The following is a 22,852-nucleotide window of genomic DNA, read 5'->3' on the forward strand; positions in this document are numbered from 1 at the left end:
ACTACTTATAAATAATCTTTTTGTACATCATCTAAAAATTAAGTTACAAAAAACCTTCAAGAATTGAATAGATAATTCCACATATTCTTACCGTATTGTTTACAGGAAATCGAACTTATAGATAAGATATAATTATGGAGAAAAGCGTACAGATTATTATAATACCACATCGTTCTAAGTGTCTGGGAATTAATACTATGAAATTTCTTGAAAGTAGGAGGTTTGAAAGTTTATTTTGCTACTGTTTCTTCCATTTATTTTAATGTTTAAATTGTTTCTTAAAGCCAGGTGCTGGTGGCTCATGCTTACAATCCTAGCTACTTAGGAGGCTGAGATCAGAGGATTGAGGTTCAAAGCCAGCCCAGGAAGGAGATTCTTACCTCCAATTAACCATCAGAAATCTGAAAGTGGAGCTGTGGCTCAATCAGTAGAGCACTGTCCTTGAGCACAAAAACTCAGGGACAGCACCCAGATCCTGAATTCCAGCCCCATGGCTGACATACATATATAATACATATATTCGTGCATACATACATAATTCCTTAGAATTCCATTCAAACTTTTACCAACATCTATCATTTTTTCAACTGGAACTTGTTCTTTCTTGTTCAACATTCTCATTTCTTTACTTTTGGTGAGTCTAACTTAGTATTCAACTACTCTTGGAAATTTTTTTTTTTTTTTTTTTTTTTTTTTTTGGGTCCGGTCGTGGGGCCTGAACTCTGGGCCTGGGCGCTGTCCCTCAGCTCTTCAGCTCAAGGCTAGCGCTCTACCACTTGAGCCACAGTGCCACTTCCGGCTTTTTTCTTTTTGCTTATGTGGTGCTGAGGAATCGAACCCAGGGCCTCGAGCATGCAAGGCAAGCGCTCTACCACTGAGCCACCTTCCCAGCCCCTACTCTTGGAAATTTTTGAGTCATCAAATTCAAACAATACAGATTTTAAAGGTCAGATTGGTTTGGTTTGGTATTCATTCACACCACTTGTTTTGTAACTCAGAAAAGGAATAGCTTTAGTTTATTAATCTGAAGGTGATAGTAGCAATAATGAGGTATGTTACAATGATTAAAACCGTAATTAGTGTTTGGGATATGGTTAGAAGTTCCCTGGTTTCATGTCTCACACTGCCACCTTCCCCCAAATAAAGGATAATTGGTGCATGTGAAATACCTTACAAAGCACCTAGGACTCTCCGCCAGTCAAACTATTCATTTTATCTTGTATTTCTTTGAAACAGCAAACCAAGAAACAAGTTTGTAAAACAAAGTAGGATATATATATATATGCACACACACACATACACACACATAAAAGAAAAGTCATATTCTCACTTTACACTTTATATACATTAAAAATGTCCATGAAAGATAATTTAATAATTATATTGTATCATCTAAGAAGCTGCTGGTATGACTTGTTTTTCATCATGTGTTCTTTGAGTATAGTGTGTATATTATAAAATGAAAATAACAGATTAAAATATCTCCAAATAAAATTTTAAATTCACACTTATGGAATATATAACAACATTTTTATAATCTTTTTTCTAAAGATAAATTTTACATTCAGTTATATTAGTATGCAATAGAACTAGAAGACACAAAATACAGTCTTTGTCCTAACTTTGTCACTCAAACAAGTTTCCTCTCTAAATTTTTTACTCTCGTATTTTTCACCTATTAAAATGAGAGTTTTAGAACAATGTGTGTGAATATCAGGCAAATTACACAAAGGTAGATGGATGGTAATTTTTTAAAGCATATTTCACTTTTTGTAGAATGCTTTTGTACTTTTCAATAATTTTATATTAGTCATATCATTATAAAATTACAATGATTGAAATTTTATGAAAGTTCCAGTAAATAGGAATTGCTTATTACACAGTGGTACAAGGAGAATACATTGAATGGTTGCTTTAAGTTGCTCAACAGCATCTATTTTATAGTCAGGCCTGAATCTACCACTTCCTAGCCCTGCTCACTTCTAGATGTGTAATGATGGTGAAATTCCTTCTCAGAATTTCAGTTTCTCCACATGGAAGTAGTAACAGTCAGAATTAAGCTAATGCTACTTTTTTGTAACAGTAATGGTAAGTATATCATCCATGTTATATAGGCCTCTTAAACTGAGTTTATTTAACCCCAAGGAGGTAACTCTGCTTTGAAAGTACAGGCTTTAGCCAGGTGCCAGTGGCTTATGCCTATAATCCTACCTACTTAGGAAGCTGAGCTCTTTTGAGGATCATGGTTTGAAGAAAGCCTGGGCAGAAAAATTAATGAAACTCTAATCTCCAGTTAATCACAGGAAAAGCCAGAAGTAGAGCTCTGGCTCAAATAGTAGAGCAGTAACCTTGAGCAAAAGAAGCTCAGGGACAACTCAAGAACCAGCCAAACAAACACAGATGCTTTAAACCTTTATTTCTACCAATTCTAAAGAACTGTCTTGTCATTTAGATTCATAGAAACGGCTTTATGACTGTTTTTTGCGCATGAAATATTCTTTTATATTTTAACCTGTATCAGAGTGAGTTGGTTTACATTTGTTTTAGTTAATTCTTTAATTACATGCAGTAATCCAACCCTTATTTGAGGCTTGTCTTCCTTCATTTACTTGCAGTAAATCATGGCCCAAAAATATTCAATGGAAAATACCACAGCCAACTCATAATTTTTTATTATTGTTTTTACCAGTCCTGAGGCTTAAACTTGGGACCTGGATGCTCAAGGCTGGCACTCTACCACTTGAGCCAGGCACCACTTGAGCCACTGGCTTTTTCTGAGTAGTTTATTGGAGATAAGAATCTCACAGACTTTTCCTGCCTGCCTGGGCTGGCTTTGAACCTTGAGCCTCAGACCCCAGCCTTCTTAGTAGTTAGGATTTCAGGCTTAAGCCAGCAGCACCTGGTATAACTCATAAAATTTAAATAACTTTTACCATAGGACGTTGCTTACTGTTTTGTTAGTAACTACTATTAATCTTTTTCTAATTTATAAATTAAATTTTAAAACTATTATGTATATATAGGAAAGTAACAGTCTTTATAAGATGTATTTTACTACATGGTTTGAATCATCCATGGAATATCTTGGAACACATACCTTTTGGATCCAGCTGGGATATAGCTCAGTGGCAAAGCGCTTGCCTAGCAAGTGCAATGTCCTGGGTTCGATCCCCAGTACCAAAAAAGAAAAGACAAAAAAATACAGTTAAAAAAAAAGAGGTGAGGCCGGGCGCTGGTGGCTCACGCCTGTAATCCTAGCTACTCAGGAGGCTGAGATCTGAGGATCGCCAGCCTGGGCAGGAGAGACCGTGAGACTCCTATCTCCAATAAACCACCAGAAAACCGGAAGTGGCGCTGTAGCTCAAGTGGTAGAGCGCTTGCCTTGAGCTGAAGAGCTGAGGGACAGTACCCAGGCCCAGAGTTCAAGCCCACGGCCAACAAAAAAAAAAAAAAAAGAGGTGAATTCTAATGAAAACTCACATCATGTGTAACCCTTTGGATCCAGGGAAAGTACTATATATGGACACTAACATTGCCACTATCCCCTAAAGCCTACTCTGTACAAGAGAAAAGTTGTTGCTAGGGGCTCTAGTACTGTGTTGAATAAGAGTGAGGAGATGGTCATCCTTGCCCGGTTCCCAACTTTAGCGGAAATTATTTTGATTTTTCCCCATTTAATATGATGTTGTATCTAACCTTTTAGTATGTCCCTTTTGGGGCTGGGAATGTGGCTTAGTAGTAGAGTGCTGGCCTAGCATGCATAAAGCCCTGGGTTCGATCCCTCAGTCCACATAAACAGAAAAGGCCAGAAGTGGCACTGTGGCTCAACTGGTAAAATGCTAGCCTTGAGCAAAAGCAGCTCAGGGACAGTGCCCAGCCCTGATACAAACACCAGGACTGGCAAAAAAAAAAAAAAAAAAAAAAAAAAAAAAAAACTAGGAATCCATGGAACATTCCTCAATACAATAAAGGCTGTATATGACAAACCTACAGCCAGCATTATACTCAATGGTGAAAAACTAAAGCCATTTCCTCTTAACTCAGGAACAAGACAAGGATGCCCACTCTCTCCACTTCTCTTCAATCTAGTATTAGAATGCCTAGCTACAGCAATAAGACAAGATGTAGACATAAAGGGGATCCAAATAGGGAAAGAAGAAATAAAACTCTCCCTCTTTGCAGATGACATGATCTTGTATTTAAAGAATCCCATAGACTCCACTCCCAAATTACTCAAGCTGATTCAAAACTTTGGCAAAGTAGCAGGTTATAAAATTAACCCCCAAAAATCAATGGCTTTTCTATATGCCAACAATGAGAAAAGTGTGGCTGAAATTAGGAAAGCAACTCCATTTGTAATAGCCCCACAAAAAATAAAATACCTAGGAATTAACTTAACCAAAGAAGTGAAGGACCTCTATGATGAAAACTTTAAAATCTTGAAAAAGGAAATCAACACAGAACTTAAAAAATGGCAAAACCTCCCATGCTCCTGGATTGGCAAGATTAACATCGTGAAAATGGCAATACTTCCCAAGGCTATCTACAAATTCAACGCGATACCTATCAAAATTCCACCCTCATTCTTCAAGGAAATAGAGGAGGCAATCCAAAAATTCATATGGAACAATAAAAGACCCCGAATAGCAAAAACGCTCCTCAACGGAAAGAACACTGCTGGAGGAATATCAGTACCAAATTTCAAACTCTACTATAAAGCCATAGTAATCAAAACAGCTTGGTATTGGCATAAGAACAGACCTCAGGACCAATGGAATAGAATTGAAAACCCAGAAATGAACCTACAGACCTATAGCCATCTAATCTTCGATAAGGAAGCTAAAACAATAGAATGGAAGAAAGACAGCCTCTTCAGTAAATGGTGCTGGCAAAATTGGTTAACTACATGTAGAAAACTAAAGCTAGATCCTTATATATCACCCTGCACCAGAATCAACTCCAAATGGATCAAAGACCTTGAACTCAAAGCAGACACTCTGAAAACATTACAGGATGGAATAGGAGAAACCCTAGGTCTCCTTGGCTCAGGTCGAAATTTTCTGAATAGAGACCCGGAAGCACAACAAATCAAAGAAAGGTTGGACAAATGGGATTGCATAAGATTGCAGAGCTTCTGCAGGGCAAATGACATAGCTGGCAAGATCAATAGAAAGCCCACCGATTGGGAGAAGATCTTTACTAGCCATACAACGGACAAGGGTCTCATATCTAAAATATACTTGGAACTCAAAAAATTAAACCACCCAACAACAAATCCTCAAAGAAACAACTGCCCAATAAATAAGTGGGCGAAAGACTTAAAGAGAAGCTTCTCTGAAGAAGAAAGAAGGATGGCCAATAGACACATGAAGAAATGTTCAACATCCCTAGCCATAAAAGAAATGCAAATCAAAACAACATTGAGATATCACCTCACTCCAGTTAGAACAGCAAAAATCAAGAACTCTAACAACAACAGATGCTGGAGGGGATATGGACAGAAAGGAACCTTACTTCATTGTTGGTGGGAATGTAAACTTGTTCAACCACTTTGGAAAGCAGTATGGAGGTTCCTCAAAAGACTTCACATAGATCTCCCCTATGATCCAGCAATCCCACTTTTGGGCATTTACCCAAATGTTTACAAACAAGACCACACTAAAGCTACCAGCACAACTATGTTTATTGCAGCATTATTTACCATAGCTAAGATATGGAACCAACCCAGATGCCCCTCAGTAGATGAATGGATCAAGAAAATGTGGTATATATACACAATGGAATTCTATGCCTCCATCAGAAAGAATGACATTTCCCCATTTGTTAGGAAATGGAAAGGTTTGGAAAAAATTACATTAAGTGAAGTAAGCCAGGCCCAAAGAAGCATAGGTCCCATGGTTTCCCTTATTTGCAATATCTAGTATAGGTATGAGTCAAGTGGAAAAGGTCAGATAATGTGATGTTAGGAAAATGAACCCTTAAATATGTATTTTAATGTTTTCGTTTCTTTCATGCATGTGTTTCTAACGCATTTATAAGATTATTTCTTTGTTGCTTTGTATGTCCCTCCCCCACAGTGTAACCCCCGCTTTCACTATATTTGATGTCAGTATAACATGTGGAGGAGATGGGGACAAACAAGTCGTTTAAGGATTCAGGTGGACATGTTGCAACAATGAGAAGTACAAAATGTCATGTCAAAACCAGCTTTACAATGTCGGTGTGGGGGGGGAGGGGGGTAAAATTGGGTGGGGGGAGGGGGGAGGCGGGGAAGGGAAGTGAAGGGTAAACAAAGGAGGAGGCTGCAATGCTTGGTAAGAAATGTATGCATTATCCTGCCCATGTAATTGTAGCCCCTCTGTACAGTATGTTCTCAAATAAAATAAAATACAATTAAAAAAAAAAAAAAGTGTCCCTTCTGTTCCTAGCTTCTCCAAAGCTTTTATCTTGAAAAGACATTGAATTTTCTCAAAGGCTTTTTCTATATCAAGATGACCATGTAATTTGTGTTCTTGATATGTGATATACTATGTTGTGATGTACTATATATATAGCGTGTGTGTGTGTGTATATATAATGTAGTATATCACATGTATATATATAGCGTGTGTGTGTGTGTGTATATATATATATTAATGTAGTATATCACATGTATATATATAGCGTGTGTGTGTGTCACACGCTATATATATACATGTGATATACTACATTTATTAATTTGTATGTTAAACCATCCTTGCATCCCTGGGAGGAAACCAACTTGATCATAGTGTATGATCTTTTTGAGTGTTCAATTTGAAAAGATTTTATTGAGAATTTTTACATCAGTGTTCATTGAAATTAATCTAAAGTTCTCTTTGATTTTGTCTGGTTTTCAAATAAGTATAGGTTGCTTCATACAGTGAGCTTGGTAACTCACCTTTTCTGTTTATAAAGACTGAGCAATATTGCTGTTCTTAGTTGAAAGTCTGGTAGAATTCAACAGTGTATTCATATGGACCTGCACTTTTCTTTGGGGAGATTCTTTATTACTGCTTCAGTTTTGTTGCTTGATATAGCTCTGATTAAGTGGTATATATTCTCTTGTTTCAGTTTTGGTGGGTCCACTGCAAAAATGTATCCATTTCCTTTCCATATTCTAACCTATTTGAGTGTAAGTATTCCCTAATTATCCTTTTGATTCCTTGGGTATTTGTTGTAATACTCTTTTTTTCGACTCTGATTTTATGGATTTCAGTCTCTGTTCAATCTTTTACTGGCTAAGTTAGCAAGGGGGTTATTTTTCAAATAACTTTTGTGGGCTTGGGATTTTTGTTGTTTGTTTGCAAGTCAATTGTGGGGCTTGAACTCTGGACCTGGGTGCTGTCTGAGCTTTTCTACTCAAGGCTAGCGCTCTACCACTTTGAGCACAGCTCTACTTCCAATTTTCTAGTGGTTAATTGGAGATAACAGTCTCATGGACTTTTCCTGCCCAGGTTGGCTTCAAACAGCGATCCTCAGATCTCAGCCTCATGTGTAACTAGGGTTACAGTTGTCAACCATCAGCACCAGGCTGGAGTTACTTGCTTGCTTGATTGTTGTTTTGGTACTGGTCCTGAGCTTGAATTAGGGCCTTGGCCACTGTCCCTGAGCTTTTTTTTTTTTTTTTTTTTTTAATGTCCCTGAGCTTTTTTGCTCAAGGCTAGCACTGTACCTCTTGAGCTACAGCTCTACTTTTGACTTTTTGCTGGCTAATTGGAGATTAAAGTCTCATGGACTCTTCCTGCCCTGGCCGGCTTCAAATCTTAATCCCCATGGCTGTCATGACTATGACTCTTCCTTTTAACATTATCTTTCCTGTTTCCGAGAGGTTCTAATAGGATGTGTTTTCATGTTTATTAGTTACCAGGAAGTTTTTTTTATTTCTCCCTTTATTTCTTCACCAGACTCACATATCATTCATCAGTTTGTTGTTCAGTCTCCATGTTGAACTACAGTTTAATTCCCTTATGGTGGTCTAATGGAATACACAGAGTTGTTCCAATTAGCTTATACTTGCTCAGAGTTTGCCCTAGGATATTATCTTTTTGGGGAAGATTCCACTAGCTGAGAAAAATGTGTATTGTTCTGCTTCTGAGTGAAATACTTGGTAAAGATGTCTGTTAAACCCATTTGGTACATACATGATGACACTTAATTCTAATGTTTCTTTATTGATCTTTAGTTTGGACAACCTACTTACTGGTAATAATAAAGTATTAATAAAGTCTCTCACTAGTATTATGTTGGGCCTTTATTACAGCTTTTAAGTCCAGAAGTGTTTTTCTCTTGAATCTGATGCACTGCTGTTTGGTGCATATATGTTAACAACAGTAATTTCCTCATGCATTATTCCCTTTATTAATATGAAGTGACTTGTCTCCTATGACTGATTTTAGCTTAAAGTCTGTTTTATCAGCTATAAGTTTGGCTACTATTACCTGCTTTTGGGACCTGTTTGCTTGGAAGGTCTTTTTCTTGCCTTTTACTCTAAACTTATGTTTATTGGTGAGATATGTTTCTTGTAGGCAACAAATGATTGGATTTGTTTTTTGATCCAAGTGGTTGTTTTACATCTTACGATTAGAGAGTTGAGCCCATTAACATTAAACATGGAGAGAGGCATGTTATACTTCTTGTCATTTTGTTGTTTTTTGTGATTCTTGCTTGTTATTCTTCCTGCTTTGCTAACATAGTCTTCTTGTAAGGCTTATTCTTTCCTGTATTTTTCTGTTTTTGATTATCATCTGTGGGTAGTATTTCCTTAACTATCTTTTGCAGTTCTAGCTTAGTAGTCAAGAATTCCTTTAGTTTTTGTTTATCATTGAAATTTTTTTATTTCTTCATCTGTGTTGATAACTTCAATGTACAGTAATCTGGCATTATGTTTCATGACTTGAATTACATTTTTCCATGTCTGTGTTAAGGAAATATGCTGGTGATTCTAATGCACTTGCCATTATAAATTATTTGTTTTCTCTCTTTGGCATCTTTCACTATTCTCTTCATTCTATTTGTGTCTAAGGGTGTTTCTTTCCTGAACTTGTCTGTTATTTTTATTATTATTAATTTTAATGCCTTTAGTTCTTACTTTGTTTTTATTGATGTATACTAATTATATAAAGAAGTTTATTCTGATATTTCCATACAGGCATGTAAAGTACTTTGAGCATATCTTCCCCTTTTCTCTTTCTTAAGCCTCTTCAACTACTTCATTTATGATTTTTAATGGATTTTATTGTTCTATTTTCATGCGTACATATAATTGTCTCAGACATATGAAAAGATACACAGGGTCATAGTCAGATATTTACAAACAAATTGACTAACTTATGGTATACATAGTGAAGGATTCCAATAATGTAACTCCTTTAAACAAGTAATTTACAGTTTAACAAAATGACTACTTGGAATCTGGAACAGGTGTTGGGAGGTAGGAGTAGAGAAAAGGAGAGAGGAATGGTGGTAAAAAAAAACAGTCATAATATTCAATGTACACATGTGAAAAAGTAGCCAGATAACTTGAAGGGGGTAAGTGGGAGGTGTAGAGACGGGGAAGAGCAATGAAAGGGGTAATCTTGGACTAGATGCATTGTACTTATAAACTGATTTGTTAACAAAGATAAATGTTAAAATACTTTTGAAAGACAATTTTAAAATACATTGTACTTATAAACTGACATGTTGAATTGAAACCCCTTTGTAGGGCTCGGATGTAGCTCAGTGTAGCAAAGCTCTTGCCTAGCAAGTGCAATGTCCTGGGTTCAATTCCCAGTAAAGAAAGAGCTGGGCACTGGTGGCTCATGCCTGTAATCCTAGCTACTCAGGAGGCTGAGAACTGAGGATCGTGGTTCAAAGCTAGCCCACACAGGAAATTCCATGAGATTCTTATCTCCAATTAACCACCAGAAAATGGAAGTGACACTGTGGCTCAAGCGGTAGAGTGCTTGCCTTGAGCTGAAGAGCTGAGAGACAGTGGCCAAGCCCAGAGTTCAAACCCCACGACCAACCATAAAAAGAAAGAAAGAGAGGGGGTAGAGGAGAAGGAAGGACCAAAAAAAAAAAAAAAAAAGCACATTTTTTTAAATAAACTGTATGTAGATGTCTGTTAAATCTATTTGGGTTTAACTTTAAAAAAAAAAATTGTACAACTGGCTGGGCGCTGGTGGCTCACACCTGTAATCCTAGCTACTCAGGAGGCTGAGATCTGAGGATCGAGGTTCAAAGCCAGCCCAGGCAGGAAAGACTGTGAGACTCCTATCTCCAATAAACCACCAGAATACCAGAAGTGGCTCTGTGGCTCAAGTGGTAGAGTGCTCGCCTTGAGCTGAAGAGCTGAGGGACAGCGCCCAGGCCCAGGGTTCAAGCCCCACGGCCAACCAAAAAAAAAAAAAAATTGTACAACTAACTTGAAATTTTATCTTTTTTTTGGGGGGGTGTCCAGTCGTGGGGGCCTGAACTTGGGCCTGGGCACTGTCCCTCAGCTCTTCAGCTGAAGGCTAGCTCTCTCTCACTTGAGCCACAGTGCCACTTCCAGCTTTTTTCTTTTTGCTTATGTGGTGCTGAGGAATCGAACCCAGGGCCTCATGCATGCAAGGCAAGGGCTCTACCACTGAGCCACCTTCCCAGCCCGACATTTTAATCTTTTGATGAAACCCTAAGGGTCTTGTAAATCCCCTTGGTATCTTTTAAGCCTTTTTTTTTTCAGTATCTTGGACAGTTTGGTCTTATTCCTCTGCTTTATCTTCCAACCTCTGGTGCCCTGTTTGCAACTTCTTCTGTTCTTTCAGTTGGATTTTTTATTTGAGCAATTTAATTCTTTATTTTCATGATTTTTTTCATAGTTACCATCCCTTTTTAAATTCTTCTATCATATCTTACATTTCCTTCTTTATTTGATTCAGCTGTATTATCTTATTATTTATTCTTATTTTCTTGCAATTTATCCAGATGTTTTTTGTTTATTTGTTTTCAGTCATGGAGCTTGAACTCTTGGCCTGGATGCTGTCCTTGAGCTCTTCATCTCAAGGCAAGCACTCTGCCACTGGAGCCACAGCGCCACTTCCAGTTTTCTGGTGATTAATTTTGCACACTTTCCTGCCAAGGCTGGATTTGAACCGAGATCCTCAGATCTCATCCTCCGGAGTAGCTAGGATTACGGCATAAGCCACCAGTGCCCAGCTTGTCCAGCTTTTTAAGCATCATTTCCTTATTTAATCAGCCATTCTTATCACCGATTCATTGAGCTCATTGTTTGGACCCTCTTCCTCTTCATTCTCACTTAAATCCTTTATTGTGGCAATGCTGCTTTTGAGGGCAGAATTTCTCTCATTTATTCATTAATCTTGTGATCTTTCACTGGGAATTAAGCATCTGGGTCCAGGGTTTGTTGAGATTTTAATCTCTTGTATAGTTTCATTTGGTAGTTTTTTGCAGCTTCATTAAGATGGGATGATAGTTTATGTGGTAAGATGGATTTTGCTTGACAAATAAAATAGCTACAGCAGTCATCAGTTCATGTATATTCTCTTTTGTTGAATTGTATTTTTATTATCTTTCAGTAGTTGTAAAAAGTTCAGTTGTACTCTTGTTTTATAAACAGCTCTTATTCTCCTTGTTTAAAGAAATGTAAGACCTTATCACTTTGTTTGGATGTATCTTAATGTTAGCAAGATTTTAAATGATTAGAATCAAAAGAAAATTTCTCTACAGAGGGAATGTTGGTAATGCTCAAGCAGTTAGTTAACATTATTATGATTTATAATACACACTAGACTTTAATAAAAAAAAACTTTCTTTTATATGTTTACTATAAATAAAGGGAACTAAATTGCTTTCTTCCTGTAACTTCAAAAGTATATTTTCTTTCCCAGCTTTCAATAGCCTTATTTTTTATTGTTATTGTTCTCTGATATAATAGCTTAAGCAGTATACAGTTCTCAATAGCATGAATTGGGAAACAAGTAATTTCAAATGTTCAAAAATTCTTATATGTCTCAGTCAGTAGCTTTGCTTAAATAGCAATCTTACATGTAGAATCTTTGTTTATGAGGTTTTATTTTTACTGAAATATTCCTAGGGGAAGATATTATGTATTTAATGTTTGACTTGACAAACAGTAGTTAATATTATGTTTATATACCACAAAAATGTTTTTTACTCATTTTAACCTACTGTTTAACATACATGGCCCAGAGATATACAGTGTAATTTTTTAAAATCATGAAACAGTACTTTCTTATATCATTCAAATCAATATTATGCTGAAAATAGTTTATCATTTGAATTCCAAATATGCATTATGGTTTTTGAAGGGGCATCTTTGGTTTGTTTTTGTTTTTTTTAAGTTATGGACTCATTATGAAGTCCAGGCAGACTCAAAAATCTGCCTTAGCCTCCCAAAGTGCTAGAATTACAGATATTCTACCAGCACACCTGGCTCAGATAACTCATATTTTTTAAAAGCTAACACATTTGAAAGTAATTATTATTTTGTGTTATAATGTTCTTTCATAGAACTATTTTGTGTAATTCTTTAGAGTAAAAGATTATTAGGGTATATAAGCATATCTGCTAAAACTCTTAAGCATAGCTAAGTAATCATTATGTTACTCTATGAAAATTTGTTTGAATTTAGTACTTTTATAATCTTAAATATTGAAGAACTAATTTTGACAGGAATGTATCTTTTTTGATGCGTTTTTTTCATTTGGTATTAAACTTTATTCTGTCATCCACATAAAAATTACTTCTCACAGCCAGTAATCCACATTGTTATTTGAGTAGTACAGATTGATAATGTAATGTAATAATTTGTCAGAAATCATCAAGGACTTTTACATTTAAAATGTTTCTGATTATCTAAAGTTTTGAGATTAAGTTTTTGTGTGACACATTTTTGTTTGATCTTTAAACACAGTTTAGTTAAGAGGGAATTTTTTTTTTCAGGGTGATAGGCATGATTGAAATTCATGAGATCCTTGAGAATAGAAAACCTGGTTTTCAATTAAAGAGTTGTTATGTTATACTAAAGAAGATGAATTTTGTGAAATATCTATGCTGTTTTAACAGAAATAGCATCTCATTTCTCAAAAGGAAACAACTGCTTTTTTGTTTTTTTGCTACGTGGTACTAGAAATTGTATGCATTACTTAGCATATAAAAAGCTCACATAAAATTGTAACTTAGGAAATAGCAAATAAAACCATGGGATGTTGCAAACATATCTTGTCTCAGTTTTCTGGTTTTACTGTATGCTCTAGTTATTTTGAGGAGTCTGCGTGAAGGGTATATGTAATCTGTGCAATTTTCTACACATTTATATGAGACTGTAATTCAGAATAAGTTTTACAAAGAAAAAACCAAATCATTATATATTCCTAACATTTATTATTCAGTATTGTGATTATAGTAGTAGACTTAACACATTTATAATTCTTTCTATAAAGGCAAATCCTCCTCCTGTATTGGTCAACACAGACAGCTTGGAAACACCAACTTATGTAAGTTCTGTTTCCTTCCCATGTTTCAAAAAATTTTACAATTTCTGTCTGATTTTTTATGTAGATACAAAGGTATTGACATTATTTTCTCTTAATGGGTATTCACAGTCATTTTAGAATTTTCAGGAAATTTTTTGTAAACAGGTTTGTTTGTGTGATCAAGTATTAAAATGATTATAACTTTGTAATTTTTTCATGGATTATAGCTTTTCTTGAAAGTTACTTTGTTTAAAAGTTTTTTCTTTCAATACTAAAAGCCAAAATAGTAGAATCTGATAAAAAAAAAAAAAAATCTTACAGTTCAAAGGGTATTTGGCAGATGAGGAAGTAGGTGCCTATGCTTTGGGTTGATTTTTTTTTTTTAATAGACTGGTATATGTCATTTTATAGATGTTATTTTAAAATTCTTTTTCTCCCCATTTCTGAACTATAGTGATTTTCAGTCCACATACTCCTTTTATGTTTTCTTTGTTGAAATATATTTTGTTTATGGGCAGAATTGGTGATCATGTTTTCCTTTTAGAACTCATATAGGTTGTAAGAACTAAGAGTTACATAATATAAGAAATAAATGCACATATGTTTAAGGAAAATATGTACATGTATTTTAGGCAAAATATCACCAAGTTGAAAGCAAGATTAGTAAATATAAAGGTCCAAAATAACTTCATTTACTTATAAAGGTCCAAAATAACTTCATTTACTTGGCTGTCCATTGGTGTCAGCTACTGTATAGGAGTATAAGTGCTAATATTACAGATATTTCTAATATGTGAGCAGGTGGTGAATCTAACTTGGGCATGAACTATTAAATGAAATTTGATAGAGGAAGCATAAAAGTTCAACTGTAAAGGTGGGAAATTGCAGGATATTTGGAAGTAGGAGTCATTCAAATTGAACAATATGTTAGAATGTGATCAAGTACAAGTTGTATTTTTGGAATGAAGGTAAGTAGCAAACAGGCACTCATTTATGCAGAGCCTTAACTTCCAAACCATAGACTTGAAATAAGTTTAGAAAGTGTTTCTGAACATTTTCGAGAGTTTCTTATTATCCTGGGCTTTTTTTATAAGTACGGATGATTAAAGCACATATGGCAGTTGGTATTACCAGTCTAAATGATTGGGTATTGCAGTATTTCAGAGGAACTTAACGCAGTAGTATCAATGAGAACAAAGTAGTATCAATGAGAATGAAGATTAATGGTTTTCAGGAAAATTGAAGAATTTTAGAGCTAGCAGCTAGTTAGATTTGTGGATCAAGACAGAGGAAGAGTCTGATAATATTTTCCTGTGGTGAAAGATATGAATGCCAACACAGTCACATTTGTAGTCTTCCATTTCTTGAAAATCTTCCCTAAAATTATTGAAATGAGGTGTATTATTTCATCACTGTCACATTTAACAGATTTTCATTAATAAATCATGGAAAAATTATCTTGCCATTTCAGATTTTTTCACTCTAAATTTCTGAGCTACATCTCTTTCCCCCTTTAGGTTAATGGCACTGATGCAGATTATGAATATGAAGAAATCACACTTGAAAGGGTAAAAACTTAATGATCTTAATCTGTTATTTTAAAGAACTTTTAAATAAACTACTTGAACATAGAGGATTCAAGGGAGAACATCTTTCAAAAACAGAAAAATGTAATAGTTTCTTTTATAAATTTATAAATCAAAATTAGCCATGATATTTTCATAATTTTTTCTTTATTCTTTTAACTACATATTTCTAATTTTAAAATTGTTTTAGATTTATAGACACCTTGCAAAAGTAACAGAAAAATTCTCATTTTCTCTAAACTCCTGTCCCCTATTTTTAACATGTTACTTTTTTACAACATATATGATTCAACTAATGAAACAGTATTTATTAATTATTGTTTAATATTCATCATACTTCCTTAGTAATTAAAATGCTTCTTGCTTTATTATTATATTACTTAGTTGTCTCAGATTCCTTTAGACTGACAATTTCTAAAGTGCTTCTTGTTTTAATATTTCTAGGTCTATAATACAATATTATTTACTTAAGAAAACTGCCTTCAAGCAACTGACATTGTATCAGTTTTCTTTCCTAGCAAAATAATAGCCATAGTTAATGGAACAAACTATACCAAAACTTAACTTCTTTTCCACTTTGAAAATAACTTAGATGTGAAACAAATTTCTGGAGATAGATTTTCCATCTGTGTTCAGTCAATTCTGAATTTTAGTATTTTCCATCTGTGTTCAGTCAATACTGAATTTTAGTAATGGCACCTTGTCTGACCAGCAGTTCTGAGAAATTAAGTATTCCATGAGAAAGAATCTCATAAATAACAGCATGTGTGCATATTTAAAACTAAAATCTTAGACAACCTTAGACAATTAGTCTACATGTTTGAAGTCATGCTAGACTATAAGGAAAATAATAGATCTGAAAGTTTCTTACTTATAATTAAGGCCACCTGCTCACATACAGTTTCTGGAAATTAAGTGATAGCAGTTTATCAATAAAAATAATAGTTATTGTCTTAAAATTTTTCCTTCTATTCCTAGGGAAATTCAGGGCTTGGTTTCAGCATTGCAGGAGGTACAGACAACCCACACATTGGAGATGACTCAAGTATTTTCATTACCAAAATTATCACAGGGGGTGCAGCTGCCCAAGATGGAAGATTGCGGTATGTCTTATACTTCATGTTGTGATGATGACTCTACTTTATAGATAATTTTCTTAAAGCATATTAGGAAAAGAATAAACATAAGTAAGAAGCACTTTTGTACTCACTAATAAGAGTAAAATGCACAAATAACATTCAAAGAATTGAATAATGTATTTATGCTCTTAGCATTGTTTCCATCTTTATTAAGAATTTTTTCATCATATCTAAATAATGTTTTAAATAAAAAGTTTGATAGTTTAAATGTGTATGACCAAATTTATAGAAATTATAAGTTTCCTTAGTTTTGAATAAAGCCAAAAATATTTTCCTTTTTTTCTGTTTGATGAATGTGAATAAACCTAAATTTAAGATAAAGAGAAAGGCTGGCATTGTTGCTCATACCAGTAAAAATAACACTGAAGCAGAGGCAAGATATGGCAAGAATGAGACTACCCTAGACCACATAGCAAATTTAGGGCCACTCTGAGCTTTGTAATATGGATCATATCTCAACATACCCAGAGGTAGAGTATTTGACCAAGCGTGAGAATGGGTTCTATTCTCAGCACCTCTCCACTAAAACAATACAGAAGAACATATATATCTGATTTTGCGCCATACCACAAAGAACAAAGTAATGCAAGCTATAAATAAGATTTCCTTGGCTAAAATTAATATTGATCTTAGTTAAATAGCATTTCTTAGCCCATAAGTAAATTATGGCATATTTCTTTGTGTGTGCATATATGTCATTTTAGAGTAAAATTTTAAAGCTAAAGATTTTATATAATCTGTTTAAAAATAGCATCTTGTTTTAAGACTATTGGCAACTTCAGCAGATCTTCCATCTGTAAACTGGACTTTTTACTGGATATGGCAGTTGGTATACTAATGAAATTAGACAAAAATTAAGAATTTGACCATTCATATAAGTGTAGATATTGATTTCCTGATTATGTTACATCTTTAATTTGTACTGTTTATGTGGAAATTAATGTGTTACCTTTGTTGTAACCAAGAACATGCCAATGGTCTTAACTCTGTGAAGTATTATTGCTTTTAGTATAGACTTTCTTTCCTTGAATCGTTAAAGAAACTTATCAAATGTAGGTTTAATGTTTGCATTGTATTTTGTTTCCCATTCTATGTCATCTTTTTTTTTCTCTAATAGAGTTTTATGCAGTTACAAGTGAAACCAGGAAAAGGGGGAAAAGTTAAAAAAAGAACAAGTGAAATACTTAAAGAATGTATCACTCCAACAAATTGCATTACTTATATATATATTTGAACTTTGAATTAGATAACTTACTCTTCAACTTCATATAAATATCAAGCAAACATCATTCAGTATTGAAGGTGGAAAAGACACTGAATTATTTTTGAAAAAGCCATTGAATTAATACATGTTTTGATACTATTTGTGACCTTTATCAGTTGATCAGTTTCTTTGAACCTCATTTTTCTTATCTTTACATAACATTTGTGTCACTTATTATATGGTTTGGGGAGAGTTATTTAAACTTGCCCCAGTTTCTCCATAAAAATAGTGATTTTATATACATACATACACTCACAAACACACACACACACACACACACATCTTGTTGAAAGGGTTAAACACTGAAGAAAAGTACATAGCATTTGGTTGATCCCAAAGAATAGATATTTAATGTTTGTGTGATGCATTATTTGTACTATTGTATTGCTCCTTTTGCTAGATCCTTAGGAAATTGTATTCATACATTGGAATTTAACATTCAGCCTCTTCATTCACAGTTTTTGGGGTAAATTCTCTTTATCTTAAGAATAGAAATGACAAAAAATTGATAAAAATAGTACATTGATATTTAAAGTTTTTAATATTTAACTTTTTTAGGGTCAATGACTGTATATTGCGAGTAAATGAAGCAGATGTTCGTGATGTAACACATAGCAAAGCAGTTGAAGCATTGAAAGAAGCAGGATCTATTGTACGATTATATGTAAAAAGACGAAAACCAGTATCCGAAAAAATAATGGAAATAAAACTAATTAAAGGTCCTAAAGGTATGTAGTAAATCAAACTAAGACAAAATATTAAGTTGGAAATCTCTGAGCTAAATTCAGGGTTCATAATTATGAATTTATTTCTATGTATATTCTAAGATTAACAATACTTATAGTCTACTGTTATTTCTACTGGTTTTTGTCTCAAGTAGCATCTTAGATTGTCTATATGCCCTCCAAGACTGCATCATTTGAAAAGTTATTGTTAACTTATATGTACTACTATTACATTTTAAAACTGTGCATATATATTAGTTTATAATTTAAAAATAAGTTCATATGCCAGGTGCCATTGGCTCACACCTATAATCCTACTCAGGAACCTGAGATCTGAGAATCATGATTTGAAGCCAGCCTGGGCAGAAACTTTGTGAGACTCTTATATCCAGTTAACCAATGGAGCTATAGGCTCAAGTGGTAGAGCACTGTCTTGATCAAAAGGGACACTACCTAGGCCCTAAGTTCAAGCCCCAGGACCAGTACTTACCAAAAAAAAATAAGTTTGGGCTGGGAATGTGGCTTTAGTGGTAGAGTGCTTACCTAGCATGCACGAAGCCCTGGGTTCAATTCCTCAGTACCACATAAACATAAAAAGCCAGAAGTGGCTCTTGGCTCGAATGGTAGAGTGCCATCCTTAAGTAAAAGAAGCTCAGAGACAGTGCCCAGGTCCTGAGTTCAAGCCCCAGGACTGGCAAATATAAAAATAAGTTCATATGTTTGTTATATTCAAAATTTCCATATCCATTTTCATTTTTAGAAGGAACTTAAAGTAGATGGGTTTCTATTTGCTCTAAGGACAGATCTTTTGTTAATGACTCTTGACATTAAAAAAATACTCTTGAAGTCATGTTCAATGTTGATTTTACAAATCACTGTAAATGCAGATTAACTTAAAAGATTAAATATAGGCTGTTAAAACAACAAAGTATTTGTAGTGCTTGTCATAGCAGTTCCATATACATTAAGATTGGTGAAGTGTGATGTGACTTGTAAATTTTGAAAGCATTGATAGGACTAAGGGTAAATAGCTATGAATAATAATTCCAAAACTTGGCTTTATGGAAATAGAATTCCAGAAAAAAAAGGAACACAGACTTGGAACTTATGACTTAAAATCCTTAATTTCTAAAATATTGGGAAAAATTCCACTTTTTTTTTTTTTGGGTCCAGTCATGGGGCCTGAACTCTGGGCCTCGGTGCTGTCCCTCAGCTCTTCAGCTCAAGGCTAGCTCTCTACCACTTGAGCCACAGCGCCACTTCCAGCTTTTTTCTTTTTGCTTATTTGGTGCTGAGGAATCGAACCCAGGGCCTCAGTTATGCAAGGCAAACGCTCTACCACTGAGCCACCTTCCCAGCCCCTACATTTTTTTAAATAAGTTTTTTATTGTAAAAATACTGTACAGAGGGGTTACAGTTACATGAGCAAGGTAATGAGTATATTTCTTATCAAGCATTGTTGTCTCCTCCTTTAAAACTCCACATTTTTAACGCCTATTAATCTTCCCTCAACAAAGGAATTTTATTCTTATGAAAAGATAAAAAGTGTTAATAAGCATAATTAGCATGGAAACAAAAGTGAAGCATAATTTTACAGTCTGTTTTTGGACTATCAAACCCACTTATAAAATGATTTTAAGGAGGAACTTAAAAGTAAAAAGGAATCTGTAACTATAAGAGTGCCCATATAATTGACCCCTACTTGGGACATAAATACTGAAGATTGTTTTTTGTTTGTTTGTTTGTTTTTAATGTTTTGTTCATCGTTGGCTTCAACTCAGGGCCTGGGTACTGTCCCAGTGATTTTTTGCTCAAGGCTAGTGCTCTACCACTTTGAGCCACAGCACCACTTCTGGTTTTCTGATTAATTGGAGATAAGAATTTCATGGACTTTCCTGCCTGGGCAAGCATCGAACAGCAATCCTCAAATCTCAGCCTCCTGAGTAGGTAGGATTATAGGCATGAACTACCAGCTCTAGGGGATTTTTTTTAATTTTTTTTATTATCTTTAAGTGGTTGTACAAAGAAATTCTCATTCTACAAAACAGTATATGAATACAAAGTGTCTGATAACATTGTCACCCATCGCTCAGTGCCAGGCTTTTTTAAAAATCATCTTTAAAAAAATCATCTTTCATGTACAAAGGGGTTTCAGTGTTTCAGTTCATGAAGTACACTTCATCTTGTACACTGAGGATTTTTATGATAGATAAATTCTTTTCTATTTTTTTTAAACAGTGTGATGAAACTATCACCTTCTAATTTTTAAAGTCGGTATCATGATCACATTTCTTCCCCTTGCCCCCTTTAAGTTCATTTTTATTGAGTCTAAAACTATTGTATCCTAAATAGGTCTTGGGTTCAGCATTGCTGGAGGTGTTGGAAATCAGCATATTCCTGGGGATAATAGCATTTATGTAACTAAAATAATTGAGGGAGGTGCAGCACATAAAGATGGCAAACTTCAGATTGGAGATAAACTTCTCGCAGTAAGTATTTTTATCATTTTGATAGCTAGCTTTTTTCCCTGAAAGACTGCACTGTCTAGATAGCAAAATTGTTTAAATGAGTGAATTCTAGTCATCTTTTATCAAAAAGGACATGTGATTCTTATTATTACCTGTATTTCCCATTTCTTCTCCCAGCCCCTCTTTTTCTCTTACTCTTTTTCTCTCCTCCTTTGCCTCTCCTGTCTACTCCCCTATTCTGTTCTTTCCTCTCTTTTCCTTTCCACATTGAAAGGTTAAGGGCTTGGAAATACATGAAATTATTTAATCACAATTCTTAAGTTTATGGCCTAATGCCGTCATTTATGGATGACTGCCTTTGTTTCACTTGATTAGTATATAATATAATTAAGAGTAGTGAAGGCACTCCTCAGCTCAAAAACTACACACCAATAATTTTATAATGATTTTTATCCCTTAAAATGTGTTTAATCAAGTCAGATGCTGGTTGCTCATGCCTGGAAATCAGGAGGCTAAGATGAGAGGATTGAGGTTCAAAGCCAAGCAAGAAAGTCCATAAGATTCTTATCTCCAATTAAGCACCCCCAAAAAAAGCCAGAAGTGGAGCTGCGACTCAAGTGGTAGAGCCCCATCCTTGAGCAAAAGAAGCACAGGAAAAGCACTTAGACCCTGAATTCAAGCCCCAGGGACCAGCAAAAAAAAAAAAAAAAAAAAAAGTTTAATCATGCTGGGTTCCATGGATTATACCTGTAATCCTAGCTACTTGAGAGGCTGGGATTTGGAGAATCTCAGTTGAAAACCAATCTGGGCAGAAAACTCCATGAGACTCTTATTTCCAGTCTAACCAGCAAAAAACAGGGCTGAAAGTCTTGCTCAAGTGGTAGAGCACTAACCAACCAAGCACAAGACCCTAAATTTAAACCCTAGTAATGCCAAAAAATACACATATATGCCTATTTTACTTAGTATTGCTTGTTTAAATTTTTAAGTATAATGTACTGTATATAGTCTTTTAATACTTTTATCACTCAATATTGTTAGTTGAGAAATAGCCTTACTTTTGCCTAGAGCTAAAACTCATGCATTTTACCTTTATGTAATATTGCACTTTGACCATATCATGATTTATCCAGATTTCATCAATAATTGCCTTAGCTCATGTTCCCTAGAAAAATAACCTGAAGAAAGTCTAATATGTTATGGTGTTATTGGTAGGTGTGATCTGGAAGCTAGAGTCAGTGAAAATGAAAAAGTGAGGCAAAGAATGAAGGAAAGCCAATACAAGGTAAAATGTTTCTGAGCTGGCTATAATTTCATAAGAAAATGTAGAATATTGCTTATTATATAGAATAGTCCTCTAGGCATCAAGTGGGGTGGGGGAAGGATTTATTTCCTGACCCCTTTTTGTCTCGTGTGTATTGTTTTGTTATGGTCTGCCTCCTTGTATAGGTTAACTATCCCAATCTTTGGATTGTGTGACCCAGGTTCTCTGGGCAATTGATAGGGTAACCAGCTCTCATGTTCTGTGTCACAGCATTTCATCTGAGCCTAAATAAATAAATAAAATAGGAGAAAGCTGGAATTTGAATAGCCTACACTGGTTTGGTGGCAATTTATTTTCACTTTTTTGGTGTTACAATAATTATACTAAACAACTGCTGTGTGTTATGGAGAACATAATATATTGGATCATTGGGTGTTCAATTAGTAGCATTATTTAAAAAAAAACAAACATTCTACATTCTAACATTTTCCAAGTGTTAAACTATATGGTCTTGTTAACAATATATAAAGGTTGCATTTTTCTGCATTTTCTCTAGTACCTCCAATCATTGCAGCAAAGAGACTGAATTTTTTAAGGTGATGGGGAAAAGAGTGAGCAGAACTTGGTCTACTTTTCTCTAACTTATTCTCTCATAGCTATAATTGCTACCCTTTCCCCAGGCTACAAACAACACCTTTTCACCATCACCACCTACACACACGTGTTCATACACGTAGTCTAAACCACTAGATTTCTCACTTTTATTTTTTAATTTGATGGTTACCATGCTTTCCTTTGTGCTTTCTCCAGAGCCAGACTTGTCAATAGAGGGCCAGCAATCTGTACTGATTTACTAAAGCAGGAAGACTGGTTTTATCTTGAGTCTACTTTTAGTGTAGTTTTTGAT

The 22,852-nt window shown here is 34.7% G+C and overlaps 1 protein-coding gene across 24 annotated transcripts in view; it reads left to right on the forward strand.

Annotated features, from left to right (window-relative positions):
- Positions 1-22,852, forward strand: part of Dlg1 (discs large MAGUK scaffold protein 1) — a 209,356-nt gene that overhangs the window by 113,724 nt on the left and 72,780 nt on the right. For 23 of the 24 annotated variants that reach the window (XM_070029891.1, XM_070029892.1, XM_070029890.1 and 20 more), the window contains 5 exons: positions 13,467-13,520; positions 15,017-15,067; positions 16,064-16,188; positions 18,047-18,216; positions 20,566-20,702. In XM_070029891.1, the coding sequence (XP_069885992.1) occupies positions 13,467-13,520; positions 15,017-15,067; positions 16,064-16,188; positions 18,047-18,216; positions 20,566-20,702 (537 nt within the window). Of the gene's footprint in view, positions 1-13,466; positions 13,521-15,016; positions 15,068-16,063; positions 16,189-18,046; positions 18,217-20,565; positions 20,703-21,896; positions 21,967-22,852 lie in introns of those variants that run through there. The other variant, XM_070029915.1, reaches the window with a different exon arrangement.

The sequence above is a fragment of the Dipodomys merriami genome, unplaced genomic scaffold (genome assembly GCF_024711535.1).
Source record: "Dipodomys merriami isolate MVZ:Mamm:240054 unplaced genomic scaffold, mDipMer1.0.p SCAF_2, whole genome shotgun sequence".
Lineage (NCBI taxonomy): Eukaryota > Metazoa > Chordata > Mammalia > Rodentia > Heteromyidae > Dipodomys > Dipodomys merriami.